Genomic DNA, 26440 nt, shown 5'->3' with positions numbered 1-26440 from the left:
TTCCCACATATTTCAAAGATTGTGTTTATTTGCTATGTCCATGAAACATATACAATACAGTTTGCTGCACGTCTTGGGTCAGTGTTAAATTAGATGTGGTTCTCCCAAAAACATTTTCTTGAATAACTTGTGACCACTTAGCATGGCAGTTTTTGGCCACAATTGCATAAACAGCTGTTTCTATGATCATTACATATTATATGACTACAGCAAAACCAAAACCTAATGTAATTGTATGGAAACATTTTCTTGTATTGTCCCCAAGCAACATCCTCATATTTTCAGGTGGTTTTTAATGATTTTGCAGAATTCATCATTTACCATCTCTGACTGTATTCATATAAACTATGAGATGTCATCAGGATATTAGTCACTCAAATTCTTTATTAAATTTTTCTATTTTTCAGAACATAGGGAAGAAAATGTCACTGTCAGCTTTTATCACAAACCTAGAGGGTCTCAACGATGGTGGCAATTATCCCAGAGATTATCTCAAAATCCTGTACCACTCAATTAAATCTAATCCCATAGAATGGGCTGTTGATCCAGATATTGAACGTCAACATAATGATTCAAATGCTTCAACTTCATCACCTGGAAATGGAACAATCCCACATGCACCGACTATGAGTTCAAATCCATTTGTAGAGGTGAGTTTTTGCCGACACACTTTGAAATTATGTTTGCCAACTAACGTATACATATATGTATACAATTTTGCAGCTCAGAACTTCCTGCCCATAGCTTTGATGATGTGTTGTAAAATAACAGATTGCGTTTGTCAATGCATGTGCCTGTCATGTAAAATGAATAAGATCACAGTTTCTCTGAAGATTTCTTTCTACAATTATGATGTTGCTGGTTATGACAGCCTAGTATACCTTTCATGGAATCTTTCTTGATTTTTAACTTATTTACCACCAAGACTTCCTTGCCAAAATTTGTCTGTACTTTTTTTTTTTTTTAATATTTCTGGAAATGAATCCTAATTTTGGAGCTAACAGACAAAATTTGAGTCAATTTTTAGTTTTTACCCAAATTTTTTTTTCTATATTTGCCCTAATCTTCGGGATGAAAGTGCAGACTTTAAACATGACTATTTTGTGAATTTGCAGTGAAGGATTAATGCAAATTTATTGTATACAGGTACAGCATGATCCAAATGCCAAGGTTTATATGAAAGGATATATCATGAGAAAGTCAATCAAAGAAGCCAATGGCAAGAAAAGTAAGTAAATGCAATCACCATGGTAACATGTCTTTAGCTTTGCTGCGTGCAAGCGATATATTATGTCACTATCCAGGGTTAGGGATGAATTCTTTGAGTTTTTTCACTTTCTCTCTCTCTGTCTTTTCTTCCCAATCAGAGTACATATTATCATTCTTAACATGTACTTTTGCTCAATTTCAAAATTGACTAATTTTATGTTTTCTTCATCTTTTCTTTCTACTTATTTCCCGCTTTACTTTTAGCAGGTAAAAGTAGTTCTCTGTCCTGTCTATGCTCATTGCTCTTCTCGTATAATGTGTTGCATGGTATTTTCACTGTTTCTAATAGTTGTTTTCTGTACTATCCTTTTGTTCTCACTGCCTCACTTTCCTGATCTCGCAATCACGTCATCTTTTCTGTGTCCTCTAATTTCACTATTCAGTCTTCTTCTCAGTTATTTGTAGTCACTGTCCAATCACCTTCATTTCTAACAATCTTTTCTCTTTCTTGCAGTCTTTGTCCAGTCATCTTCTCTGTCCTGTTCTCCTTTCCAATCATCTTCTTTGTCTCATCTTTGTCATCTCTTCACTATTCAATCATATTTCCTGTTTTTCCTCACTATTGACTAATTTTCTGTGTCTCTTGTATTCAATATCCAATCATCTTCTCTTTCTTGTTATCACTAATCATATTCTTCTTCTCTCATCTCTCTTCTCTCATTATTTTCCTCTTCTATTGACTGATTGTTATGTGATAATATTGTGGTTGGGTTGTTGTGTGTTTGAATGTTTAGTTAAACTTCTTAAACTTTTTTTGTGTTTTTGGACCCTTGTGTGACATATTTGATGGTAAAACCGGTTACATTGCGATAAATTGATGGATGTCTTTCAAGAGTAGTATAACTGTGTTTTAAACATTCAAATTGCAATGATTTTCAGAGTGTCTGATCGTTGCAGCTTTTCATTTGACTTTATGCTTCAATTTCATTCGCTGATGCTTTTCCAACAGGTGTTGTATAGGTCTTGTGCTTGACCACAAAAAGGTCACACATCCTGGTACTTTTTGAAACACTGAGTTTCTAACCCCCCAGCCAACAACAGAATGCAGGCAGATGCCGCTGAAATGTACATATATGTATATAGGATTATAAATTATTGCTGTTATAGGGTGAAAGTTCCAGGATGTGTGACCTTTAGAGGTCAAAAAGTACCAGGATGTGTGACTTTAGGGGTAATCATGCCTAAATCAATTGCTGCAGTAATTCTGACTTCTCATGACATCAAATATGTGACATAACTGTCCAAGACATGTAGCCCAAGACATAAAATTTATGGTGACAGTATCGCCGATATATTGTATTGTAAACAATGATAATTTAAAGTGAATAGATATATTGTATGTACGATTAATGTGATAAGGGTCATTTTTTATGTGTAAAAAAACATAATTATGATTATGAATTTGTGTTCATATCAGCTCCAAGAGGAAAACGTGGATGGAGAATGTATTTTGCAACATTACGAGGACTCATACTTTATTTTCATAAGGTATGTTTAACACTCTAATCTACCTGACATGATTGATGTCAAATTTTACACTTATTAACATGTCAATCACCACACATTGTTATTGACAGCATTCAGCTCTAGTAAACCTGCCATAGAGGGCAGTGTTTGCATTTCATACATAACATTGATGGCAGATAACTATACAAAATTTTTCCCTGATCAAAAGCTAAATATGTTAAGAATTTCAAATATTGAATGATAGTTTAATTTCTTTACAGTCTGAGATTGCTTGTCAACACAGGTTTGAATCGATGTGTGACATGCTTAGTATACATCACTCGTTATCCACCAGAGCCACAGATTATACAAAAAAACAATTTGTATTACGGTTAAGATTAGCCGATTGGAGTGAATACCTCTTGCAATGTAGGTAAGTTAAAATCGACTGAAACCAGGCATGTTTGGCTAATTTCTGTGTTCCCTTTTGTTGGAAAAGTAAATAACTATGTACTGTTTTGAACATACAGCGACACTGGTGAACTACAGGACTGGATGCAAGCATTCAATCTAGCAGCTGCTACACTGTCAGCACCGCCATTACCGGCACCAATCGGATCTCAGAGAAGATTTTGTAGGCCGTTACTGCCATCATCACAAACTAGATATTCTAAGGTACAAAATTGGCTTTACTTGTTTACTTATTTATGTTTTTATTTATGTATTTACTCAACCATTACTCAACCAGTAACCAACATGCGCACTGAATGCTCATGCATTCACTTTGCACTTCTAATTACTCACAAACTCACTACCATTTACTCACTCACACATTTCTATTCTTTCTCTCACATACTGTGCTCATTATGTAAAACAAGACATATTCCCAGAGACAGTTTTAACTCCAGTTCATACTGTTTACATATTTTCTTCAGCAAGAACAACTATCACGACATGAGAGTCAAGTACAGGCATTGGAAGCGGAGTTAGAAGACCATCAAATGCATCCACCAGATAAAGGTTCCAGGATGATATTAATACAATACTGGAGAGAAAAATTAGAGTATTTACAGTATGAGGTAAGCCCTGAGACATCACTATAGTTGTTATTGTATGGTTGGTAAGCAAAAAAAAGGATTGAATAAGGGTATGCTCTTCTAGAAATTTGTTATTATGGCAGGTTGCCAAAATCAGTGACATTAGATGACTAAAGTGACATTAGATGACCTCATAGTGATGTTTGATGACCTCATAGCGACATTTGATGACCTCCTAACGACATTTGATGACCTTATAGCGACATTTGATGATCTTATAGCGACATTTGATGACATCATAGTGACATGTGATGATCTCATATCAACATTTGATGACCTGATAGTGATGTTTGATGACCTCATATCAACATTTTATGACCTCATAAACTAGTTTTGATTGCTCTTGGTGTTATGCTACTAAATATGTGCATAGGTTCCACAATTCTATATTGGGTTAATTGTATTTATAAAACATGTTAATGTTGTTTTACACAGTCTTATTTAAAAAATATCTTGACTGATATATACCTTGACTTGTCTTCATTTCTGTTCTATGTCCTCTTTTGTCATCATTGAGTATGAAACGCTTATACATGTATAACATGTCATACTGTATACTGTATATCAAAGTAAATAAACCCCAGTGATTTGAAGCATAGCATTCTTTTCCCTGATTAACATATTTGCACACAGGTAGCCCAGCAACAAGGGAACTCAAAACTGGTCTATTACAAAATCATGTTTGAGAAACATCCATACTGAGCTAGACGGTTGTAATCACTCATGCTGAGCTACGTGGTTGTAGTCACTCATGCTGAGCTAGGTGGTTGTAATCACTCATGCTGAGCTAGGTGGTTGTAATCACTCATGCTGAGCTAGGTGGTTGTAATCACTCATGCTGAGCTAGGTGGTTGTAATCACTCATGCTGAGCTAAGTGGTTGTAATCACTCATGCTGAGCTAAGTGGTTGTAATCACTCATGCTGAGCTACGTGGTTGTAATCACTCATGCTGAGCTACGTGGTTGTAATCACTCATGCTGAGTTAGGTGGTTGTAATCACTCATGCTGAGCTACGTGGTTGTAATCACTCATGCGGAGCTAGGTGGTTGTAATCACTCATGCTGAGCTAGGTGGTTGTAATCACTCATGCTGAGCTAGGTGGTTGTAATCACTCATGCTGAGCTAGGTGGTTGTAGTCACTCATGCTGAGCTAAGTGGTTGTAGTCACTCATGCTGAGCTAAGTGGTTGTAATCACTCATGCTGAGCTAGGTAGTTGTAATCACTCATGCTGAGCTAGGTGGTTGTAATCATCCATACTGAGCTAGGTGGTTGTAATCATCTGTGCTGAGCTAGGTGGTTGTAATCATCTGTGCTGAGCTAGGTGGTTGTAATCATCGATGTTGAGCTAGGTGGTTGTAGTCATCCATGCTGAGCTAGGTGGTTGTAATCACTCATGCTGAGCTAGGTGGTTGTAGTCACTCATGCTGAGCTAGGTGGTTGTAGTCAGTCATGCTGAGCTAGGTGGTTGTAATCACTCATGCTGAGTTAGGTGGTTGTAATCACTCATGCTGAGCTACGTGGTTGTAATCACTCATGCAGAGCTAGGTGGTTGTAATCACTCATGCTGAGCTAGGTGGTTGTAATCACTCATGCTGAGCTAGGTGGTTGTAATCACTCATGCTGAGCTAGGTGGTTGTAGTCACTCATGCTGAGCTAAGTGGTTGTAGTCACTCATGCTGAGCTAAGTGGTTGTAATCACTCATGCTGAGCTAGGTGGTTGTAATCACTCATGCTGAGCTAGGTGGTTGTAATCATCCATACTGAGCTAGGTGGTTGTAATCATCTGTGCTGAGCTAGGTGGTTGTAATCATCTGTGCTGAGCTAGGTAGTTGTAATCATCTGTGCTGAGCTAGGTGGTTGTAATCATCTATGTTGAGCTAGGTGGTTGTAGTCATCCATGCTGAGCTAGGTGGTTGTAGTCACTCATGCTGAGCTAGGTGGTTGTAGTCAGTCATGCTGAGCTAAGTGGTTGTAATCACTCATGCTGAGCTACGTGGTTGTAATCACTCATGTGGAGCTAGGTGGTTGTAATCACTCATGCTGGGCTAAGTGGTTGTAATCACTCATGTGGAGCTAGGTGGTTGTAATCACTCATGCTGAGCTAGGTGGTTGTAATCACTCATGCTGAGCTAGGTGGTTGTAGTCAGTCATGCTGAGCTACGTGGTTGTAATCACTCATGTGGAGCTAGGTGGTTGTAATCACTCATGCTGGGCTAAGTGGTTGTAATCACTCATGTGGAGCTAGGTGGTTGTAATCACTCATGTGGAGCTAGGTGGTTGTAATCACTCATGCTGAGCTAGGTGGTTGTAATCATCCATACTGAGCTAGGTGGTTGTAATCATCTATGCTGAGCTAGGTGGTTGTAATCATCTATGCTGAGCTAGGTGGTTGTAATCATCTATGCTGAGCTAGGTGGTTGTAATCATCTATGCTGAGCTAGGTGGTTGTAATCACTCATGCTGAGCTAGGTGGTTGTAATCGTCCATACTGAGTTAGGTGGTTGTAATCGTCTATACTGAGTTAGGTGGTTGTAATCATCTATGCTGAGCTAGGTCGTTGTAATCATCTATACTGAGCTAGGTGGTTGTAATCATCCATGCTGAGCTAGGTGGTTGTAATCATCCATACTGAGCTAGATGGTTGTAATCATCCATGCTGATCTAGGTGGTTGTAACCATCCATGTGGAGCTAGGTGGTTGTAATCATCCATGCTGAGCTAGGTGGTTGTAACCATCCATGTGGAGCTAGGTGGTTGTAACCATCCATGTGGAGCTAGGTGGTTGTAATCATCCATGCTGAGCTAGGTGGTTGTAATTATCCATGTGGAGCTAGGTGGTTGTAATTATCCATGTGGAGCTAGGTGGTTGTAATCATCCATGCTGAGCTAGGTGGTTGTAACCATTCATGTGGAGCTAGGTGGTTGTAATCATTCATGCTGAGCTAGGTGGTTGTAATTATCCATGCTGAGCTAGGTGGTTGTAATCATCCATGCTAAGCTAGGTGGCTGTAATCATCCATGCTAAGCTAGGTGGCTGTAATCATCCATACTGAGCTAGGTGGTTGTAATCACTCGTGCTGAGCTAGGTGGTTATAATCATTCATACAGAGCTAGGTGGTTGTAATCATCCATGCTGAGCTAGGTGGTTGTAATCATCTATGCTAAGCTGGGTGGTTGTAATCATTCATGCTGAGCTAGGTGGTCGTAATCATCTCTGAACTATTGTATTCTATTATATTACACATACATGACTTTTAGTACCACCATCATGTGTGACAATGTATTCAACAAATGTATATTCAATCAATAATTCTTTGTTTTCATCGCAATTTTAAAAGTGTGTTGCCTACTAATTAACCTTCATCAGATCAGTACTAAGCTAGGTGGTTTCAATTACCCCTGCCAAGGTGGCTGGTTTTTAATGAGGTGGTTTTATTCAACCCTGCTGGTGGATTCCCGCTGAGCTAGGTGTTCTTATTTTTGCTGGCTGAGCTACGTGGCATTATTTCTGCTGAGCTAGGTGGTAATAATCCTGCTGAACTAGGTGGTATTATTTATGCTGAGCTAAGTGATATTATTTATGCTGAGCTAGGTGGTATTATTCGTGCTGAGCTGGGTGGTATTAATCCTGCTGAGCTGGGTGGTATTAATCCTGCTGAGCTGGGTGGTATTAATCCTGCTAAGCTAAGGGGTATTAATAAGCAATGCTGTAAATCTATGCTGACCGAGTTTGCTTAATATCATCACATTTTCTTGTTGTAGAACCATTACAGTTGTTGGTGTTTGATTCAATACATGGCTAACTGGTGTTAAACAGTTTGTTCAAGGGGTTGTCCTCTATTCATCAATACATTCATTACATTCATAATTGATACTAAGTACATATGAATTTATTATTACATGTGTAATAAAGTGAGTTACTGCTAAATAAAGCCACATACTCATTTAAAATATTAAATAATATACTTTTAAGTTAAATTTTATGCAAAACATATAAACAATAACAATATATATGATCATAAAACTACTTTTTCGCATAAAACACAGGTCTAACATCCGTAATATGGTAATTATTTAGCCATTTACTATTTGTTCCTATGGTAAAATTTTGTCTGGTGACTTATGGTGAAGAAATTATGTATTTTATACATGTAAAATGGATACTTTATGTGAATTTTATTTTGTTTGTGTGTATGTTGTCCTTTTTTTCCTGGAATTTTAATATTGTTCGACTCCGGAAGAAAAGCTGATGCTTAAAAGATTATCAAGGATAAATAAAGTCAATTATTATAGTTAGTTAGCTTCCTAGGATAAAACAAATATTTCATACTTGAAAAAATGATTACTTGTGATAAATATTGTGGTAATTTTGTCCCTAATTTTTAGGTTGAGTACCATGTTATCTACCTTAAAGGTTTATAATTAAGTCTTTGCTGGAAAATACGCTGATTTGTAGTGTGAAAGAGTTGCAAAATTCTACATGCATGTGATATATACTGTAACATTGTAACCAAATTGAAAATATTCCATTAGTGTATGCAGTTTCAAAGTTATACTCTGTATGCATTCATAAATATAGTCTTCAGACATTTGTGTGAATTCTCTCACATTGCATGAAAAAAAATTGTCTTGTTTGTGCCTTGTATTACTCAGTATTACCGATAGTAACAGAAGAGAATCTCTACATCCATGTGTAATGAAATACTATTTAAAAGCATTAGCACAGTAAATTTAAACACAATCAGAGGCGCCAAAACAATCGCCAGTATCACAGGCGTCGAAACAAACGCCAGCATTCAGGGGTGCAGAAAGGATCGCCAGTACCACAGGTGTTGAAATAAACGCCAGCATTCAGGGGATTGCAGAAACGATTGTCAGTATCACAGGTGTTGAAACAACCGCCAGCATTCAGGGGTGCAGAAACGATCGCCAGTATTACAGGCGTTGAAACAAACGCCAGCATTCAGGGGTGCAGAAACGATCGCCAGTATCACAGACGTCTAAACAAATGCCAGCATTCAGGGGTGCAGAAACGATTGCCAGTATTCACAGGCGTTGAAACAAATGCCAGCATTCAGGGGTGCAGAAACGATCGCCAGTATTCACAGGCGTTGAAACCAATGCTAGCATTCAGGGGGCTGAAAAATGCTGCACTAAAATTTTAATGAAAAATGATGGTGTTGAGGGGTTAATGTGACAAAATGCAGTCACACTCGCAAATATCAAAATTCAGAAGAAACAGGAGAGCTGTCACCTGCACAACAATGTTAACACATTCTGGGAAGTACTATTATTCTAAGAAAATGAATATCCCACATTAATAAAACTGAACCACAAATATTCGCATCCTGTAGTTTGGTGTCATGTAATATGGTGTAACGCTGCATGCTACTTTGCATAATACCCAGAATTCACCTGTTCAATAATAGCATGGAATATCCTCCGCATACTCAGCAACTTTCATAATTTTTTATCGCATATTGCCCTTATCTTATAAATCTATTTAATACATTTTAGAATTATAAAAAAAATTGAAAAGAAATTAAACTTATCATAATTTGTCCCTACAAAATTTGGGATATTCCCTGCTTTGCTTGCATGCCAATTCTAAGCAAATATCATGCTTAAATTTCAATTACTTTTTCTTTCATTGCACACTTATTAATTTTGTATTTTTTCTCTAATTTATATCTTGTGGTTTGCTTTGTTCAGATTCGCAAGTATAGATTCTACATCTATCTCCTGCAATACTCTTCTACAAAAGGACGAAACTAAGAACGTAATCCTGTTTTATTCTATTTCGTCTTTTCGTCATTTTATTTTTATATTTCATTGTAATATTAAATACTGTTTTTTGTGCATGCTATGAACTATGGGGGACCATATGGATTTGTCAGTTGTCATCCAGGGATTCTTTATGGCTATATGTCTACGGGATCAGGACGTGAAGCTGATGTGATGTTGCATTTCCACTTCGCAAATTTGTGCGATACTCTACTCACTGATCAATATAGGCCATCTAATGTTGAGATTGTGGGAGGGCATCAATGAGGAATTAACTGCTGAATATGAATAAAAACAGGTTCTTCAAAACAAGCTATTTTGTAAACAATAGTCACTAAGCTACTATAGCTCTGTTTGTTACATTGTAGATGTGTAGAGAACCTCTCGTATTTGAAAACAAAATTGGCGGGAAAGTGAGAGCAAGATATCCACTTATAACATATATTTTTAGCTTAAACAGTATGAGCTTGAGATATTCAGTGACTTCATGGTTGTATTTGTGACATTTTGATAAAAGTTTATGTTTTTAAAGCTTGTTCAGACTGCAGTGTTTTTTACAGAATTGCAGTATGGGAATGTAACTTTAACTCGTACAGCCAAAATGTTGTTTCTACATTTTGCTAATTTTTATGTATTTTTTCTTAACTTCTTAGTTAATTTTTGACCAATAAACATAACTTTCTTTTGTCAACTTATTCTGATAACAAATTGTGAAAAAATGAAGAAAAAATCATGACAAAAAGTGCATTTTGTGAAAAGTTGGTTATTGTAGAAAATTGTCTCATGTGGGTCCCACACACAATTTGAACTGTGGCGATTTAAGGTTCATCAATACAGCTTCTCAAAAACCAATTAAGAACTTCATAATTTGTTGAACAGGGAGTGATTTAAGTTGACCTTGTTTTCAAGAAAAGTATGTGGGTATAGAGATATAGCCTCGGTAAAACAAAATGTATTACATGTAATTAAATTGCATTTCATTTGATGTTCAATATTGCGCAACATGTGTGGGTAAAGGTCAAAGGCTTGTGTTTATTTTATTGCATGCTCATGAAATAATGTTGCAATGCGCTTGTTTAGGTAGTAAATTTCCCTTGAATTCATAAAAAATCACTGAAAAGCTGCAACAAAAGTATGAGGTTGAAAGATCTTAATGATCTGTGAACCTCTGCCTTCAAACTTGTCGCACAATAAATAGTATTCTAAGGTTACGTTCTATTTTTAGAAAGATCTAATAAACCCTATTCAATTCTCACGAATTTTCGTAAATCATCAATTTACGAACATTTCTAGTGGTGAACATTTATTCAACATGGCTGTTGTCTCCTTGGGAATTTGTGGTTTCTTTTTTTTTTTTTTTTAATAAATTATTTGGTTGGTCAAAACCTTATTCAATTCTCATGAATTTTCGTAAATCATCAATTTAAGATTTAATAAAGTTAAGAGACAGGTCGCATGGTATGGCAGGTCATGTGGTATTACATGCATGACATGTCACATTCTATCATGATTGGTTACAGGGCATCATGGTTATATTTATGGTCAGGTGGTATGGCTGGTCACATGTTTTTTTGTTACATCATGATGACAGGTCAGGTGGTACATGTATATTTGGTCATATGGTATCTTGGCAATTTGCATAGCACCATGAATTTTTGGTGGTAGGAAGAATATTTTCTTTAAAAAAGGAACAGCACTGTAGTATTTTAATTTCATATGAACAATAAAATACTGATTTCTCATCCACTAACTTAGTATTGCTTATCTTGTAGGTTTCACGATATAGAACATATGTCTACTTGCTGGATTCGTCTCCTAGCCCTACGCAAACACACAGTGGTGGCAGCCGTGGTATGACCTCAGTGCAGAGATCTAACACGACAGTGGTGGGTGCCAACGAAACACCAACTAGTAGACAATCATCAGTACAGCGAAGTCTATCTGACAGGTATAGCTATAGGCAAGCTATTTATAACAGTAACAGACCCATCTGAAACCTGCCACCCCTATTTCTGAAAATGGCTGCTACTGAACTGAGAAAGCGTGGTTGATTCCACAGCATAATAGGGGGCCCGTGGATGAATTCTGGAGAGGGTCAAAGCACAGTATGTTGGGAAACATCAACAATGTCCGCACATTACAGATATGAAGCGTAATTTGTGGATTTAGAAATAAAAAAAACACTGCCACATTGTGTTCTATATGTAAATTAACTTCTGTTGTGTTGAGTGTTCTGTAATTTAATCAGGAAATATCAATTTAGTATCCAGTACCTACCTCTAATATAGGCATCCAATGCTGCAATGATAACTACGGGTGCATTGTAACTGCACAAACAGATGCACTTGGGTAACACCATATGCAAGATGCACGGTGAGCTTGATAACCATGGATGTTATTTGTGTGTTTGTAATAATATAAGTAACACTGATCGTTGCCATTTACTAATCTCTAGAACGTCACATCTCAAATACTTTTAGTATTTTGGTATTTATGAATATTCGTTTAAAGTTGTTCAGACATGTACTGTATTTTCTCTAATAGAACTAAGTGCATATACACTGAAATAGTTTAATTTTACTGTTGTTGCACTGAGCATTGTCTCAGAAATTGTCCTTTGATCAATGTCGATTCAGACTTTCTCAATTTAAGGTACTTTCTGTTTGAAACATTGGCATCCTGTCTCAAAAATCGTCTCAAAAAAAATTGTGTTCAAGTGACAAAATATCTGGTTTTATCATTATAGGATAATATACCGCAGAATATCTTATGTTTTTTTGCATGCAGTTCTAATAGAGGAAATACAGTAGAATACCATACCTGGTAAAGCCTGTAGTTTGTGAATTATACTTTTTATAAGAAAAGTATTATATCATTTCAATTTTAAACTTAGGTCATCAGATTTTTGGGGTGTAATCACAAACACACAAAAATCCTACATTATATATGAAAAAACATCCATTGGTAAGCGTCCCTATAACTGATTCGTGTAAAATATATTTATTGTTGAGTTGATATATTTTTGTCCTAAATAATGTATATACAAATTGAATTCAAGCTGTTTGGAATAATAAATACATTGCTTCATGTTTTTGAAATATTCACCTGTGACATCATTATTCTAGTGTACAGTTATATTTGGTAGGTGTGTTAGTATATTGTACTTTGACAGTTTCTAAATCTATGATATATTGAACACCAATGAGATATATACACCTAAGTTATAACAAACATTTGACTAGGATACATTATGTACAAATAATGTAGCAAATAATTACTATATATACCCGTGATATAAATGCTATATCCACCTGAGGTATATAAGACACTATGAATATATACCTGCAATGTATGATATATTGATACCAAGGTTATATATTGACATCACTATATAATCCCCTCCCACCTCTGCGAAACATATTACTATACTGCACTACCATATTCAGGGTTTGTATGGTCCTGGAATATACTGGAAAGTCCGAAAAATGTCCCGGAAAATTCTGGAAAATGAACATTCAGTATAAAAAGCAACTACAACAAAAAGTTTGAGCAGGATGGGGCTGTGTCTTCTCAACAGGATGAGAGACAAGAATTAAAAGATTAGTTAGGTAATTAATGATTTAGGAAATGAACAAAGTTGGGATGAAATAGTCCAGGAAATCTCCTGGAAAAACTGATAAAAAAAGTTGTGGAATTTCAGGTGTACAAACCCAGGATATTGATCTGCAAAATAAATATTACTATACTGCACTATCATATTGGTCTAACACATACCGGTGCAATAATATCCATCCACTAAGCTCATTTGCATTTTGTAGAAATCAAGGAATCATGATCTTGCACTTGCAGCTGCATATTTTTTTTTCACTAACTATGCACTATGGCATTATCTTCTGTAAAACTGTAAGTTATTGTACATCTTTAATCTTAGCATATTACTGTCACTGTATAGAACCAATTCTGACTTTATTTAAAAAAAAAATTGTATATCAGTATTTTTACTAAGCTTTGTTCGGGTTATGTAAACTTGAGTTATTGTTGACATATCAGTTTAGTTGTTGGTGGAAACACGACTAAATAATGTGTTATTTGTTAATAAATCGAAAAATTGTATATAATCTTTTTATGATTCAGTTGAAGCTGGAAGTTATTTCTGAGACAGTAACCTATCTATCACTCATCCATGTGTTGGATAACGTTTTGGACTGTTCTATTTAATGTTTTAGGGACGAGGCTTGAAAGGAAGCAAACAGATCGACTTGACAGGTTATCAAATCATGAAAGGTCAAAGTTCAAGTCAAAAAATCACTGCGGGTCAAAGTTCATATAAGGTCAGAGATTGCGCATCTTTATCCTGTTGAGTTGTTGGTCTGAATCTCATTGCCGCGCAATATGAATCATGTTTGTTTTTTAACTCAAAAATCATTTTTACATATTAATTTTTCAAGAATATTGACAGCTTGTCTTAAACTATGACATAATCATCGTTTTTTGATTTGAAAATAATGAATTTGATATTCTGGAAATAATATAGTAAAAGTAATAAGAAGCTTATCTTGCTCTATTTATTTTTAAATCTTCTGCAAATATTCTTTGTAATACTCGGCGCATAATGTGGTAGTAATGCTTTCTACTATCCTGTTTTCAATGAAAATCACATTTGTGTTTCACCTAAGTTTTTGTGAAAACCTGCAGTGAACTGTCTCATTTTGATTCAAAAGTAGTTAAAAAAATTTTAAAGAATTTGTGAGTGAAGTACCAATACAATCATGGTTACTTTATATATATGTAATCTTCAATGACTGTACGAGTGTGTGACAGTCGATATGCAAGTTTTATTGTCTCCTTTATTCAGTGTGGTGATCTTGAAATATTTTAGAACCTACAGTAAAGAGCATAAAGCTAGGGTCATTATAAACATTTTATAAATCAAAATGTATGTTAGAATTCAAATTGACCAATCTGGGAATGGTATTGGGGAATCAGTGTTAGCGTCACTTATTAATGAGGCAGTTCAACATTATTCAATCAGCAAGTACATCATTTTAAATATGTTAAACGGTTGCAGTTGCCATGTACAGGCATTATGGGTGGGCAATGTTTGTAGTTTGAGCCAAAGCCATTGAATATTTGAATTTGAAGCTGAAGATCAAAGTCAATTTTTTATAAAATAGCTTTGTGAGTTTTACTGTATATCAAACTAAAATAGTTATGATGATTTCAAGATATTCACGTCAAAGGTTTCTTGTTCATGCATGACTGTATTTTTTCTAGATAATTCACCTCACCTCAGATTGAGTTTTCATTATCTTGGGGAGTCAATGTACCACTCACAGTATTATCCAGTCAACAATTTAATTGTGATAATAACATTTATTTTGACACAAAAATGTATCATTGCTGAAAATCTTTAGCAAACGTTTTTTCCCATCTACGTGTTTTGAATTTTGCTAATCTTTCCAATATGCGTGTTTTGTATGTTAAACAATATGTACTCTCTAACTTACTGGTAGTTTGGTTTAGACACCCTAGCTTAGTTGGCTTTAGTGAAGTTGACATGATTCATTATTGTCCAGACAAGAAATGATACAGAGGCAGAGCAACAAAATGCACCGGAATCTGACCTGGCTATTGTTTCATTTGAAAGAGACTTCCAGCAATATATAGGAGACAATACAACTTGCATTCCCTTTTGTATAATCTGTAGCAAACCTTTCACACACCTGTATTAAAGCATCAGAAGGACTTTGTATGGTTTGATTTGGTGATTAGACACCACAACCTTTAGTACAAGTTAGCTTCAGTGTTTCAGGATGTGTTGCCAAACAAACTGATTTAATCATTTCTCATGGTGATCCGGGTGCATTGTGGGAGATGTCTTGCATATAAAATAGAAGAATGTATCTATTACAGTGTATGATGAAACATCATTATGATGTGATGTAAACAGTTTATAAAACAATTATAGGCACACAGTGTCTAATTATTCTGTAATTGTCATGCTGTATTAACTGGCATATACCATATATGACTAGATACCCATGTCTTCAATACGTTATAGTGCAATAATAAAGTAAACCTTGTTATATGCTATTTTTATTTGCATATGTTAATATTTAGAATATGTTGTCACTTGCATGACCATATAAGGCAGAAGATGTATTAATAGCAATCAATATACATGTACCATATATGGTTAGATGTCTATCATATTTTATGCAATCAACAAGTAGCTGCTTTACTGAACATAACCCCACCCCTCCTTGTTTGGCATTAAAATTAAATTCCCCTTATATGGTCATGAATATATAATGTGATTATGTATGATCATATTATGTCAATTTGGTTTTGGATCATCTTACTCGTTTTGTAATTTGCAGAATTGAAATTTTAAGAATTTTTTTTTATATTGTTGGTGCAATAATATTTTATTTCTGATGATGGTAGTTTTACACTATTTTCATATTGCATAAAAAGAGTTTCTTGGCTTAAATCTGCATGATTATGTCCTTATTTGTTGTGTGGTCTGCACACATTTATTTGCAGAACTAATAAAATTGCTGTTTTTGTAAAGAAACTGGTTTATCTGTTATTTTACATCGTACAAGTATGCATATATTGCATCAGACTCGTGATTGGGAAGACTCAAGTTCAAATCCTACCTTAGACTGAACACTAATAAGGGTTAACCCCGAATCTAGTTAAGTGCGCCACAGACTCAATGAGAAGGCTAATTCCATTGCCCGAGATTCATTCACTAACAAATGCGATTTTGAGGGAACCTTGGTTAAGGTCTGCATGTGATTGTGTTCAACCAAGCCTGGTTGATGCCAGGATAGCACATTAAAATTGCCATTTGATAGAGAGATAACCGCACAACCCTGCCATATACTGTAAAACATGTCTTTTTCACGAGCATGTCTTTTTAGCGAATTTAGCGTGAGAACTGATTCACTAATTCAAGATGTCGCTAATGACTTTATTCAAAATTCAAATTCAAAATGGCCAAGGCTTGGGCATTCGTATACAGTAATCCGGAACAAAAAAATCTGGGGCACTTCCTAATTACACTTGACAGTTTTTAGCTCCGCTGTCGATGAAGTCAAGCGGAGCTTATAATATTACTGATTGTCCGTCAGCTTCCGGCATCCGTCGTCGTCGCCATCGTCAACTTTACATTTTTGACTTCTTCTTAAAAACAACAAACTGTATAGCTGTGAAACTTTCTAGGATGGTACCTTGGGTGGATCTCTCTCAGATTTGTTCATTTCGTGTGGATATGTTCAATTGTCTTATTTATAGAGAATATTTTTGTCATTTTTGGTCAAAAATGCTATTTTTGACTTCTTGAAAACTAGCCCGAATGCTTTGATACTTGGTATGTAGGTACGTTAGGTGGACCTCTCTCAGATTTGTTCATTTTGTAATGATATCTTTAATTCTCTAATTTTGATGAATATTTTTGGTAAAAAGTGATATTTTCTACTTCTTGTTAAAAAACGCAAATCCGATTGCTTAGATATTACATATGTAAGTACTACATGTGCAAACAGGCTGCTAGTTTTTTGTTTTTATGGAGGTGATAAATGCACATTTGTGTTGGCAGGCGACAGACAAGTATTGTGAAAACAGGAAATCAACAATGACAAGAGAGATTCGCTAAATCAACATTTCGCAATTACGTCATTTTACCGCAATTTGCTAAAATTGCATGTCGCTTTAAACATGTTTTACAGTAGTCCCAAACATGAATATGACTTCTGTGGCAAAAATGCACTATATGTCAGCACTAGCACTTGCAAGAAAAAAAGTATGCATATAGTGATTGGCTGATATATTTGAAACATTCAATAATAGATCACTGAGAACTATTGCAAGAATATTAGTTTTCCGAACAACCCCATCTTTTCCATTCCACAACAAATAAAATAACAATTTGTTAAGTTCTTTTTAGGATTTTATTGGAACAAGCTGCAAGATTAAGTACATATTGGAGCCTAGAAATGCCCATGGATTTAATAATTTCTACCTTTTGTAATTTTCTAAGCTTCCTGAATTGCAATGACCTGAGTTTTTTCATAAGTTCAGCAAAGTTCTTTTCAGTAGCCATTTATGATGGCAGATACAAATTCTATTTTACATTTAGGGGTTTTTCTGTCCAATTTTTCTTGTCCTCCAGCTCCACACTTGTCTTGGTTAACTGTGCGATCCGATCTTCCAGAATTTGAAAGAGTTTGTACAGGAGGAGAAATCACCTAAAAACATGTAAAGTTGTCGACAAAAGAGAAACTTGTAATGGATTCAAAACCTGGCACTTGAATTCCCTTAATTTCCTGATCTGACCTTTTATTTAGTACTGGTACCCCCATTAATAACACCCTTGAGAATGAGTTCTCGTCCACTTGATAAAGCTAGTGTTTTGAATAAAAATGACAATTCTACCATTCATCAAAGGCCTTTTCCAGGTCTATTGTTAACATATAAACCAAGGTTTAGCTTCCTCATCCATATAATCAATAATATTTTCTATCAGACTCTCCACATCTCCTATTAGTCTATTTTTAACAAAGGCAGACTGAGTATTATGAATCACATGTGGGAGAATTTTTCAAGCCTTTTAACACGTCGTTCAAATTTTGTAGCTCGTTTTGAGGAGTGATATGGGATGCCAATTTTTAAGAAACCTACAATCCCTACCCTTTTCCCCAACAATGATAACTACCTGTCTCTGGGATGGGAATCAATAATTGCCCTTCCTCGTGAGCAGTGTTTAGGTATCCAACAATGTGCTTAGAAACCAATGGCCGGAATTCCATGACCATAAAATTCCGCTGGTAAACTATTATTTTCAGAAGTTTTATTTAGGCGAAGAGTATTAATTTATAATTTTGGCTTCTTCTAAAGTAATAAGGGCCTCGCACATTTGAGCTTGGTCTTAGGTCAGTTTTGGTTCGTTGGGATTTTAAAGAAAGGGGGACTGAATATTGGAATCAATGTCAGCTGATTTCAAAGAAGAACTGTATACAATTGAGGAATTTCTTCTTCTTCCTCATGCTTTACTATAGACATCTAATCTAGATTTGCATTACTAGGGAGTCCTGTTATTCTCTCGGATCAGTCACAGACAATATCTATTTTGAGGATCACTGTCTAGTGATTCTTATGTTGACAATGTGTACCATTATATATTGTATCACAGTCACAATGCCAATACCCATATATGGTAGCATTTGGATTATGAAGACATTTCCCATGAAAAGAACATTCTGTTGGCCTATATTGTTTCCATAATTCAACATGTACACCTTTGCCATCCCACGGTTTATCTGTCGAGGAAAACAAACGATTCCAAATGAACAGTTATGAACTTACACATTATATAGTGCTTAAAAATGGTGTCAAGAAGTATTTCACTATAGCCCACATAGACTTTACGACATGCAGTCCTGGGATCTATATTCTGGGATGGTGAGTCATTGTATTTATATTAAACAGCGACTTGTGTTTAGACCTCCATGCAAAGTCTGATTTACATTTGATTGTGGGGAGGTAGTCTCAGGTAAGGAAAGTGTGGTAACAGGCGGGAAACCTGAAATAGAATAATCACCCACTGTGCATCCGGCTTAATCATGCTTGCTGACTATGCAACTAGATTTCCTGAAACCACTGAAGCGTTTGCTGATGCCCTGGTTGGTATTATAGTCAGGTAGGTGTACCCCAAGCAAATGCTTTTGGATATGGGTAGACAGTTTATAGCTTAATGGCTGAGGTCAGTATATTGTTGTTTGTCAAACAACTAGTTACCATCCCCTGGCTAATGGTGTGTTTGAGAAATTGAATAGAACTCATAATAATATGCTCAAACACATGCAGTGAATCTCCTAGGGTTGAAATATTGCACCCTTGCTATTTGCATACTGAGAGGGCCCTAAGTTAGCTTACGATTCTTGCCATTCTAGCTGTTGTATTGTTTGACCAATAGAGTTAAATGTATGAGTATGTGATGCATTTGAGGCAGCATTTAGAGAAGACATCTGCAGAAGGTGACCAGGTACTTTTACTCTCGAAGCTAATGAGTTAATAACCTAGTAAGTCATTGATAGGGTTGTTTCAATTGCTTATAGAAAAAAGGGTGTTAAATTAAAATTATATCATATTAACATGTTAAATAATATTAGATGAGGAAAGAGCCTCAGTTTCTGCAGTCCTTGATAATTCCTGAATTGTGAAATGCATGGTTAATGAACCTAATACAACACATTGACTGGTCCAATAAACAGCCAGTCACATGATCATTGATTTCAAATGACATACTGTGGAATACTTTATTTTCGCTGGAATTAATTTTCGCTGAAAAGGCTTTTTGGGCATTTTGTATGGAATTTGTTTTCACTGATTTTTCATGAGTTTAATGTGAGATATAGGAAAAAAAGTATATTCGCTGCATTTTATTTTCACAGAAACATCCCTTCAGCGAAAATAGCGAAAATAAATTCCAAGCGAAAATAAAGTATTCTACAGTAGTTGATTGAATTTGTACCTTGGAATAGTGAAAGTTAATTTGGTAAGAGAAGACAAAATCTTATCTGACGCCCTTAAAAAGATCCAATGAGGGTCAACATGTAATTATATTAACTGTGGATGATCTATTGACCTCTAAACGTTTGCCAGTTAGGAGGCTGTGATTAAGGAGGTTCAGGCAATGCTAGAAATTGGGATAATAGAAAGATTAGACTTTTCTTTTGACATTCCAGCTTGCTGGTCAAGAAGAAGGATGGCACACTTTTCCAGAAATTAAGCAGTTTAAAAATCGTTGACGCAGAACCAATGGCTAACCTAGAAGATTTGTTTTCATAATTACTGGGTGATTTTTGGAAATGCCTCCATCCTCAGGGCCGAGGCAAAGACGGCCTTTATTCATTTATCCCGGGGTCGTTTTCACTATAAGTTGCTCCCCTTATTCAACAATCCTGCAGTGTTCAATTGGATGATACATACTGTAGCTTGGGGTACAGGGGAAGATGTGTTAAATCTTGTACATGATATTCTAATTTTTGACAGGAGTTAATCTGAATACTTTCATTTCTTGGCTTGGTTGGGTATTACAGAAAATCTGTCCCGAACTTTGCAGCTATCTCTGTCTCCTGGCAAATCTCACTAATAATGACCATGGAGGTATCTGTTTATACCTCCATGTTTTGACCAACTAAAGATGATTCTTAGTTTCTTACCCTATATTATAATTGGCCTATATTAACAAAGTCTGTGTATTAAGAACAGACACTTCAAACATTGCGGTGATGGCTTAGTACGATGACAAGGTCATAAACCCAGAAGTAAAGCAGAGCTAAATTACTCATAAATCCAAAATGGCAAACCATCAAACTTTGGTATATTTAAAGAATGTCAGGCAGGTTGAAGAGATTACATTTTAATCTCCATCGTACGAATCACACGTTTCGCTAAAGCCATTCAGAGCCGGCCCATGTTAATATATGAGTTGAAATACCAAATCAAATTTGTAAATAATGAAAAATCAAAGTTTGAGTAGGAGTAGTCTTCATTATATTCTACCATTACTCAGTTAATATGCACTTCGGAGCTATAGGGCTACCGTATACTTGTTCTTGAACTTCTTCTTGTGTTATTGAACTAGCTGGTTGAAATTTAATGAATGAATGTATATAGTAATTTACGTTTAACTTAATGGCAATGTACTTACAATTTGATGAATGAATTGGGGTGTAAATACAATGTGATGGATAAATGTTGATGTACTTACGAGGTGCTGACCAGTGAAGAATAGAAGCTTTGTCAATGAGTTCTTGTTGTTGTTCCTGACCCCCTAAATCTTTGCAGTTCCATTTACTGTCAAGTCTGGTCCATAATCCGTGGTAAGTCAATTGAAATATAGACTGACTGTCATATTTCCAAAGTCTTTCTGAGGACTTGTTGGACTAGATGAATCAAAACGACTTGAATTATGGTTGGTATTAAAGGAAAAGTCAAGGCTAAGAAAATAATACTCCCATATAAAAGAGCTCAGCAAATGTAAAAAAATGCAATTTACATTTTTTTACATGAAAAGTGAAAATTGCATTCTCCTACATTTGTGGAGTACTTTCATATGGGAGCATTATGTTGTTTGCCTTGACTTCCCCTTTAAAGAGCTAATGTTGCCACTGTATGAGTCCCATCCAGAACTGTTTACATAGCAACTGATTTTAATATATTGGTATGTACATAGAATTATGCAAGGTTTTTTGTGAAGCTAATATACTAAAGTAATTTGCTCTCATATTGCTTTAAAACAGTGGGCAAACATCATGCAGTGAGCACGTACGGACACAGACCTGCTGCATACAATCAGACACATTTGTAACTCTGTTTATTACACCATAGAACCTCTAAAAAATAGAGGGTCTATGATTACACAACATATAACACAACACATGATGGAGATACAATGAAGCATGTGAAGAATAGTGTAAAGTTATCATTGCGCGTGCGCAGGTAACGACCCTCCCGCTTTAATATCCATGCTAAAAGCATTGGTTATGTGTGTACAGTGCCCGATGTGTCGTTTGCATCACCTTTGTACATATCGCTTTCTACAATTTCGATTCAAATCTTACCTGCTTCAACCAGAATTCCATCTCATCAATTAGATTATACTTCCGGTAGAACTCAAAATCGATCACCATCACACCAGCATTAAAAAGGTGGTCCGTCAATAACAATGGTTTGCCATACCTATGTACAAGCCGAATACAAAGCAAGTTTCTGGTTTACTTGTCGTCCCTTATAAATACGTAAATAGATTACTGACAGGTACGATGCAATAAATATTTTGTTTTATTCAAATAAGTTAAAACACCATAGTCGCCGTGCCGCCTCGTTCTCGATATTGGTACCATGCGACGTGTGTGTGACAATGTGTGTAAAATGCGTGATTGTTTTACACACAATTTGAACATATGTGATTGTGGTGCTTTATTGAAATACCACATAGTTTCATCACATCATTAATATCTCTAATTAAAAAATCAACTACTTGGCTAATCACATTTTTTCAGATGCTATTTAGAGAGATGCGTCAAGGTCGATTTCATCAAACACGTCTAATTCCCTGCCTAGTTTCACCGATGAGGGCAGTTAGGCGATCTTATTAGAGGGTCCGGGGCATGCTCCCCCTACAAATTTTGAAATCTAGACTCTCTGAAACGCTATTTCCTGAATTTTTAGGGACACATTTTGCTGACACAAAGGGTTTCAGCTTGATTTTGGAGGAGAAACGCCCTCCAACATTTGTTTTGAGGGGGCGACCGCCCCCTCTGCCCCCCCCCCCCCACACCCGTGCCACCACCGCTGGTACATTTCATAGTCCTAAATGGCACAATTCAAAATGTATAAAAGGTTGTTCATAATGTTTGGTAAACAAAGACACAAGAAAATACAAAATGTAAACTAACCTTTGTGCATATAAAGGTGAGACGACATCAGTCAGAAAGTCGTCATCAATATATGTTCTACTGATTGGCACAGCAAATAATGGCGCCTGGTGTGCAAGTGTAGTTCTCCAAAGTATCTCAATTGGTTGCTTAACAACCACGTCAGCGTCCAAGAAGATAGCTCTGGACAAATCAGGAAATAGTCTGTGACAATTTAAAAGTAGATAATATATAAGAATATGTATGCACGCGATTGAGTAAAATTCGCGACCACGACGTAGCACGACGACCACCCCTTAACTTAATAATAGCACTGTTAATAAACCATTTCCCCGACCATTTCCAGCGCTTTGTAATATCTCAAGTGATTCCACACATGTATTCGACATTTTGTATCCCACACTGTTACTCAGTTTAGCTTTAATAATGCGTTTAATGTAGATCGATATATTGTTGATGTTATCCCAGCGTATCTTGTTATATATTCCGATTTTAGCCCGGATTGTAGTTTAAGTCCTACATTTCTGGTGCGCTTATGCGACTGGCTATGAATCACTGAGTGCTATTTACCGACAGAGGGCGCAATTTCATATTAGCGCTTCCCGCGCGTTGCCAAGGCAGCACATGTCTTTACGAAAACTCATAAGATTTTCTCGAAAACTAATCTAACAAAACGACTCAATGCTAAATCGATTGGAATACTTTTCTTGGAACTTAACTTGAAAAAAATATTTATTTACACATCTATGCATGTACACCGAAAAAACACATATTATATTTTATTTGTCATCTTTAATTGTAAATTAACCAAAAGGAAAGGACAACTTATTAATGTTCGGTATGTTTTAGCTTACAAAAAGGAAATTGCAAAAGGGTCATATTTTGTTTTAAGGCTGTATTTACATATACTTTTATGGTCACATATTGGTGGTTATTTCAAATTTAATATGGTAAAATCGCCGTGAATAATTTTATTGATTGGAAACAATTGCACGTCTTGTCATTTTAGATTACTGGTAGTAAATAGTGTTGATAATTCTTAAGCTATAAATTTTCTTACAACTTTTTTCAGCTCAAAAACGTATCAATGTCAGACATGTACACATAAAAAGTAAAAACGTTGGAAAAAAACTTGAATAAGCTCGCTCGCCATGGTAGCTCTGCAAAATGTTCTTCATGTTCATGTTCAGGTGATTCGAAACGCGAGATCTCGTCAGATGCTGGAAATTTCCTGGTCGTAGAATAAATATTTTATCCAATGATGATACAATCGATTTCATAAAAGCATAGAAATATTTATCAAACAATTACTATTTACCCCAGAAATATTTGCGCCTCATTCAAACCCATAGACGATTTCATTAATCATAGAATTCGTAAGTCCATTCATTATCTACGACAATTGTGGGTTTTCGTTAATAATTGGTCGATTAACTACCATGCACGCGAAATATATCATATGATTTCGCTTAGGCGTTGTGATTGGTCAATAGTTTTCAACTGTCATTTAGGTGTTTTCAATGGAATTTATTTTCACCGCTTTCTGACAAGTGGAATGTAAAATATAGGGGAAAATGTATATTCGCTGGTTTTTATTTTCACTGAACCATTCCTTCAGCGAAAATAGCGAAAATTAATTTCAAGCAAAAATAAAGTATTCTACAGTACTTACCTATACAGATACGTTCGTGCATAGTTGCAATCACTTGTCAGTCGCTTTATTGAAAAACTTCTTTGCCAGGCCTTCTTTAAATCTTCTCCCAAAAACGATGCATCAAAATGAACAAGTTCAATCTTAGCATAAAAAAATATTATTAATTATATATACTATACTAGGACATCAATAAATTGAATTAGATGTAAGGTTCCAATTGATCCACCAGGTTTAAATATAGCTTGAGAAGGTCGCGTGAGTTGCGCCCTCAACGGTGCTTCAAACCCAATACAGTGAGGTCTGATGCCGTTCGGCCTGCGAGGGCGCTACTCACGCCTACATGTCAGTCGAGGTTAACTTGTGCCATCTGTGTTAAATATACACAGTCCCCACGATTAGAAAATATTGAGACTAAACTGGTAACTTTTGAAACTTGTTTTAAATTAATTTTACTTTCTGAGAAAACTAATCAGAGGCAGGCGGATCCATTGCAGTCCGAGTTCACTTTGCTCCTCGTGGCGGAATTTTTCACTTTTATCATTAGTTTTTTACTAAAGATCTTTCGCCCATCGCAATTTGTGTATTTCACTCATTCTCGCATGTTCTAGTTTGCATAAAAGACAGAGTGAATGATTGGCTCCTGTACTCTAATACATAACGATCTGATGTTCATAAATATGAAAGCATGCAACGGAAATTGTGTGACTTTTTTCCGAAGTGGAGCTACGTTTATATGAGCAAGGTTGGCTGAAGCAACCTCCAGTGTTTCCAAGTATAAGTCAGTTTCACTAGATAAAAACTGCCCACTCTAATATCGCGAATTCACGAGGATCAGGAGGCAGGTAATATTGGAAATGCGTGTGATAACGAATGTTCGAAGTTTATTTACAATAACATAAATGATTTCAAAATTAATGTTAGAAACGAATCGTCTTTGATTACGTCAGGCAGTGGTGAAAGCCAAAATGATTGGAGGTGAGAGCCTCGTCAGTGTTGGACAGTGGGATAGCATCGAACACATGTGTGTCTGAAGTATATACTAAGCTACGTCTCAGCACGGTCACTAAAAAAGAACCGTGGTCTCAGATAACATTTAAAGCGGGGGAGTCGTCACCTGCGCATGCGTCAGATGGCCATAGCATGTCATTGTTTACAAACAAGCTTCTACCCATGAGCCTTTGCGTTTTTAGCGTGTGTTGTTATCGTCGCTTGGGACTCAATTCCCGCGCGTGCGTTGGTGACGACCCTCCCGCTTTAATAAAGTTTATTTTTGAAGCAAAAGCCATTTAAATATTTCATGTCGCAATACTCACCAAATGCGTCTCATTAATCCCATAGCACTGTAGATATTCACGCAATGCTGTGACGTCACTTCCTTTGCCACAAACTAATACGTGAATTTTAACCTTTTTGGGGTCTTCGCTCGATTGTTGTATTGAATTGATGAGAGTAGCAACGCCTGTTGTCAACGTAGGAAATATTAAAATATGGTAAGAGGGAACATTAAAACGAATCCCGCACATTTTTAAAAATCGCCAAATTAATGCTAAAGGTTATACAATTTCCATGACTCTATATGATGATGTGTGGATAAGACTGTTCACATTTTAAATATCGTGATGAAAACTGGCGTACAGTGCTTTTCATAAACATCCGACATGTACAGCGGAAATCAATCAATTGACATAGGCTTATCGACAAAAACTCGATTGGCTCTGTGCACATCATAGACCACTAC

The 26440-nt window shown here is 36.0% G+C and overlaps 2 protein-coding genes across 3 annotated transcripts in view; one reads left to right on the top strand and one right to left on the bottom strand.

Moving 5' to 3' along the window:
* LOC100370425 (uncharacterized) overlaps positions 1 to 16174 on the top strand; it is a 42973-nt gene extending 26799 nt beyond the window's left edge. Inside the window, exons 6-13 of one of the 2 annotated variants that reach the window (XM_085493805.1) lie at positions 408 to 650; positions 1147 to 1228; positions 2687 to 2757; positions 2997 to 3148; positions 3246 to 3390; positions 3651 to 3794; positions 11370 to 11545; positions 13824 to 16174. In XM_085493805.1, coding sequence (XP_085349931.1) covers positions 408 to 650; positions 1147 to 1228; positions 2687 to 2757; positions 2997 to 3148; positions 3246 to 3390; positions 3651 to 3794; positions 11370 to 11545; positions 13824 to 13836 — 1026 coding nt within the window. In that variant the 3' untranslated portion in view covers positions 13837 to 16174. Of the gene's footprint in view, positions 1 to 407; positions 651 to 1146; positions 1229 to 2686; positions 2758 to 2996; positions 3149 to 3245; positions 3391 to 3650; positions 3795 to 11369 lie in introns of both variants that reach the window. The other variant, XM_085493804.1, reaches the window with a different exon arrangement.
* Positions 16175 to 21173: 4999 nt separating this feature from the next.
* On the bottom strand, positions 21174 to 26225 carry LOC144350109 (uncharacterized). Its single transcript, XM_078008464.1, has 6 exons — positions 26016 to 26225; positions 24721 to 24842; positions 23070 to 23252; positions 22233 to 22350; positions 21380 to 21554; positions 21174 to 21253 (listed from the first exon to the last, which is right to left on the bottom strand). The coding sequence occupies exons 1-6, from the start codon at positions 26223 to 26225 to the stop codon at positions 21174 to 21176; spliced, it is 888 nt and encodes a 295-aa protein (XP_077864590.1).
* Between the last annotated feature and the right edge of the window lie 215 nt (positions 26226 to 26440).

This window comes from Saccoglossus kowalevskii, chromosome 19 (genome assembly GCF_978046115.1).
Source record: "Saccoglossus kowalevskii chromosome 19, keSacKowa6.1, whole genome shotgun sequence".
NCBI lineage: Eukaryota > Metazoa > Hemichordata > Enteropneusta > Harrimaniidae > Saccoglossus > Saccoglossus kowalevskii.
Note: the sequence above shows the minus strand (reverse complement) of the source record. Positions and strands in the feature narration are given on the sequence as shown.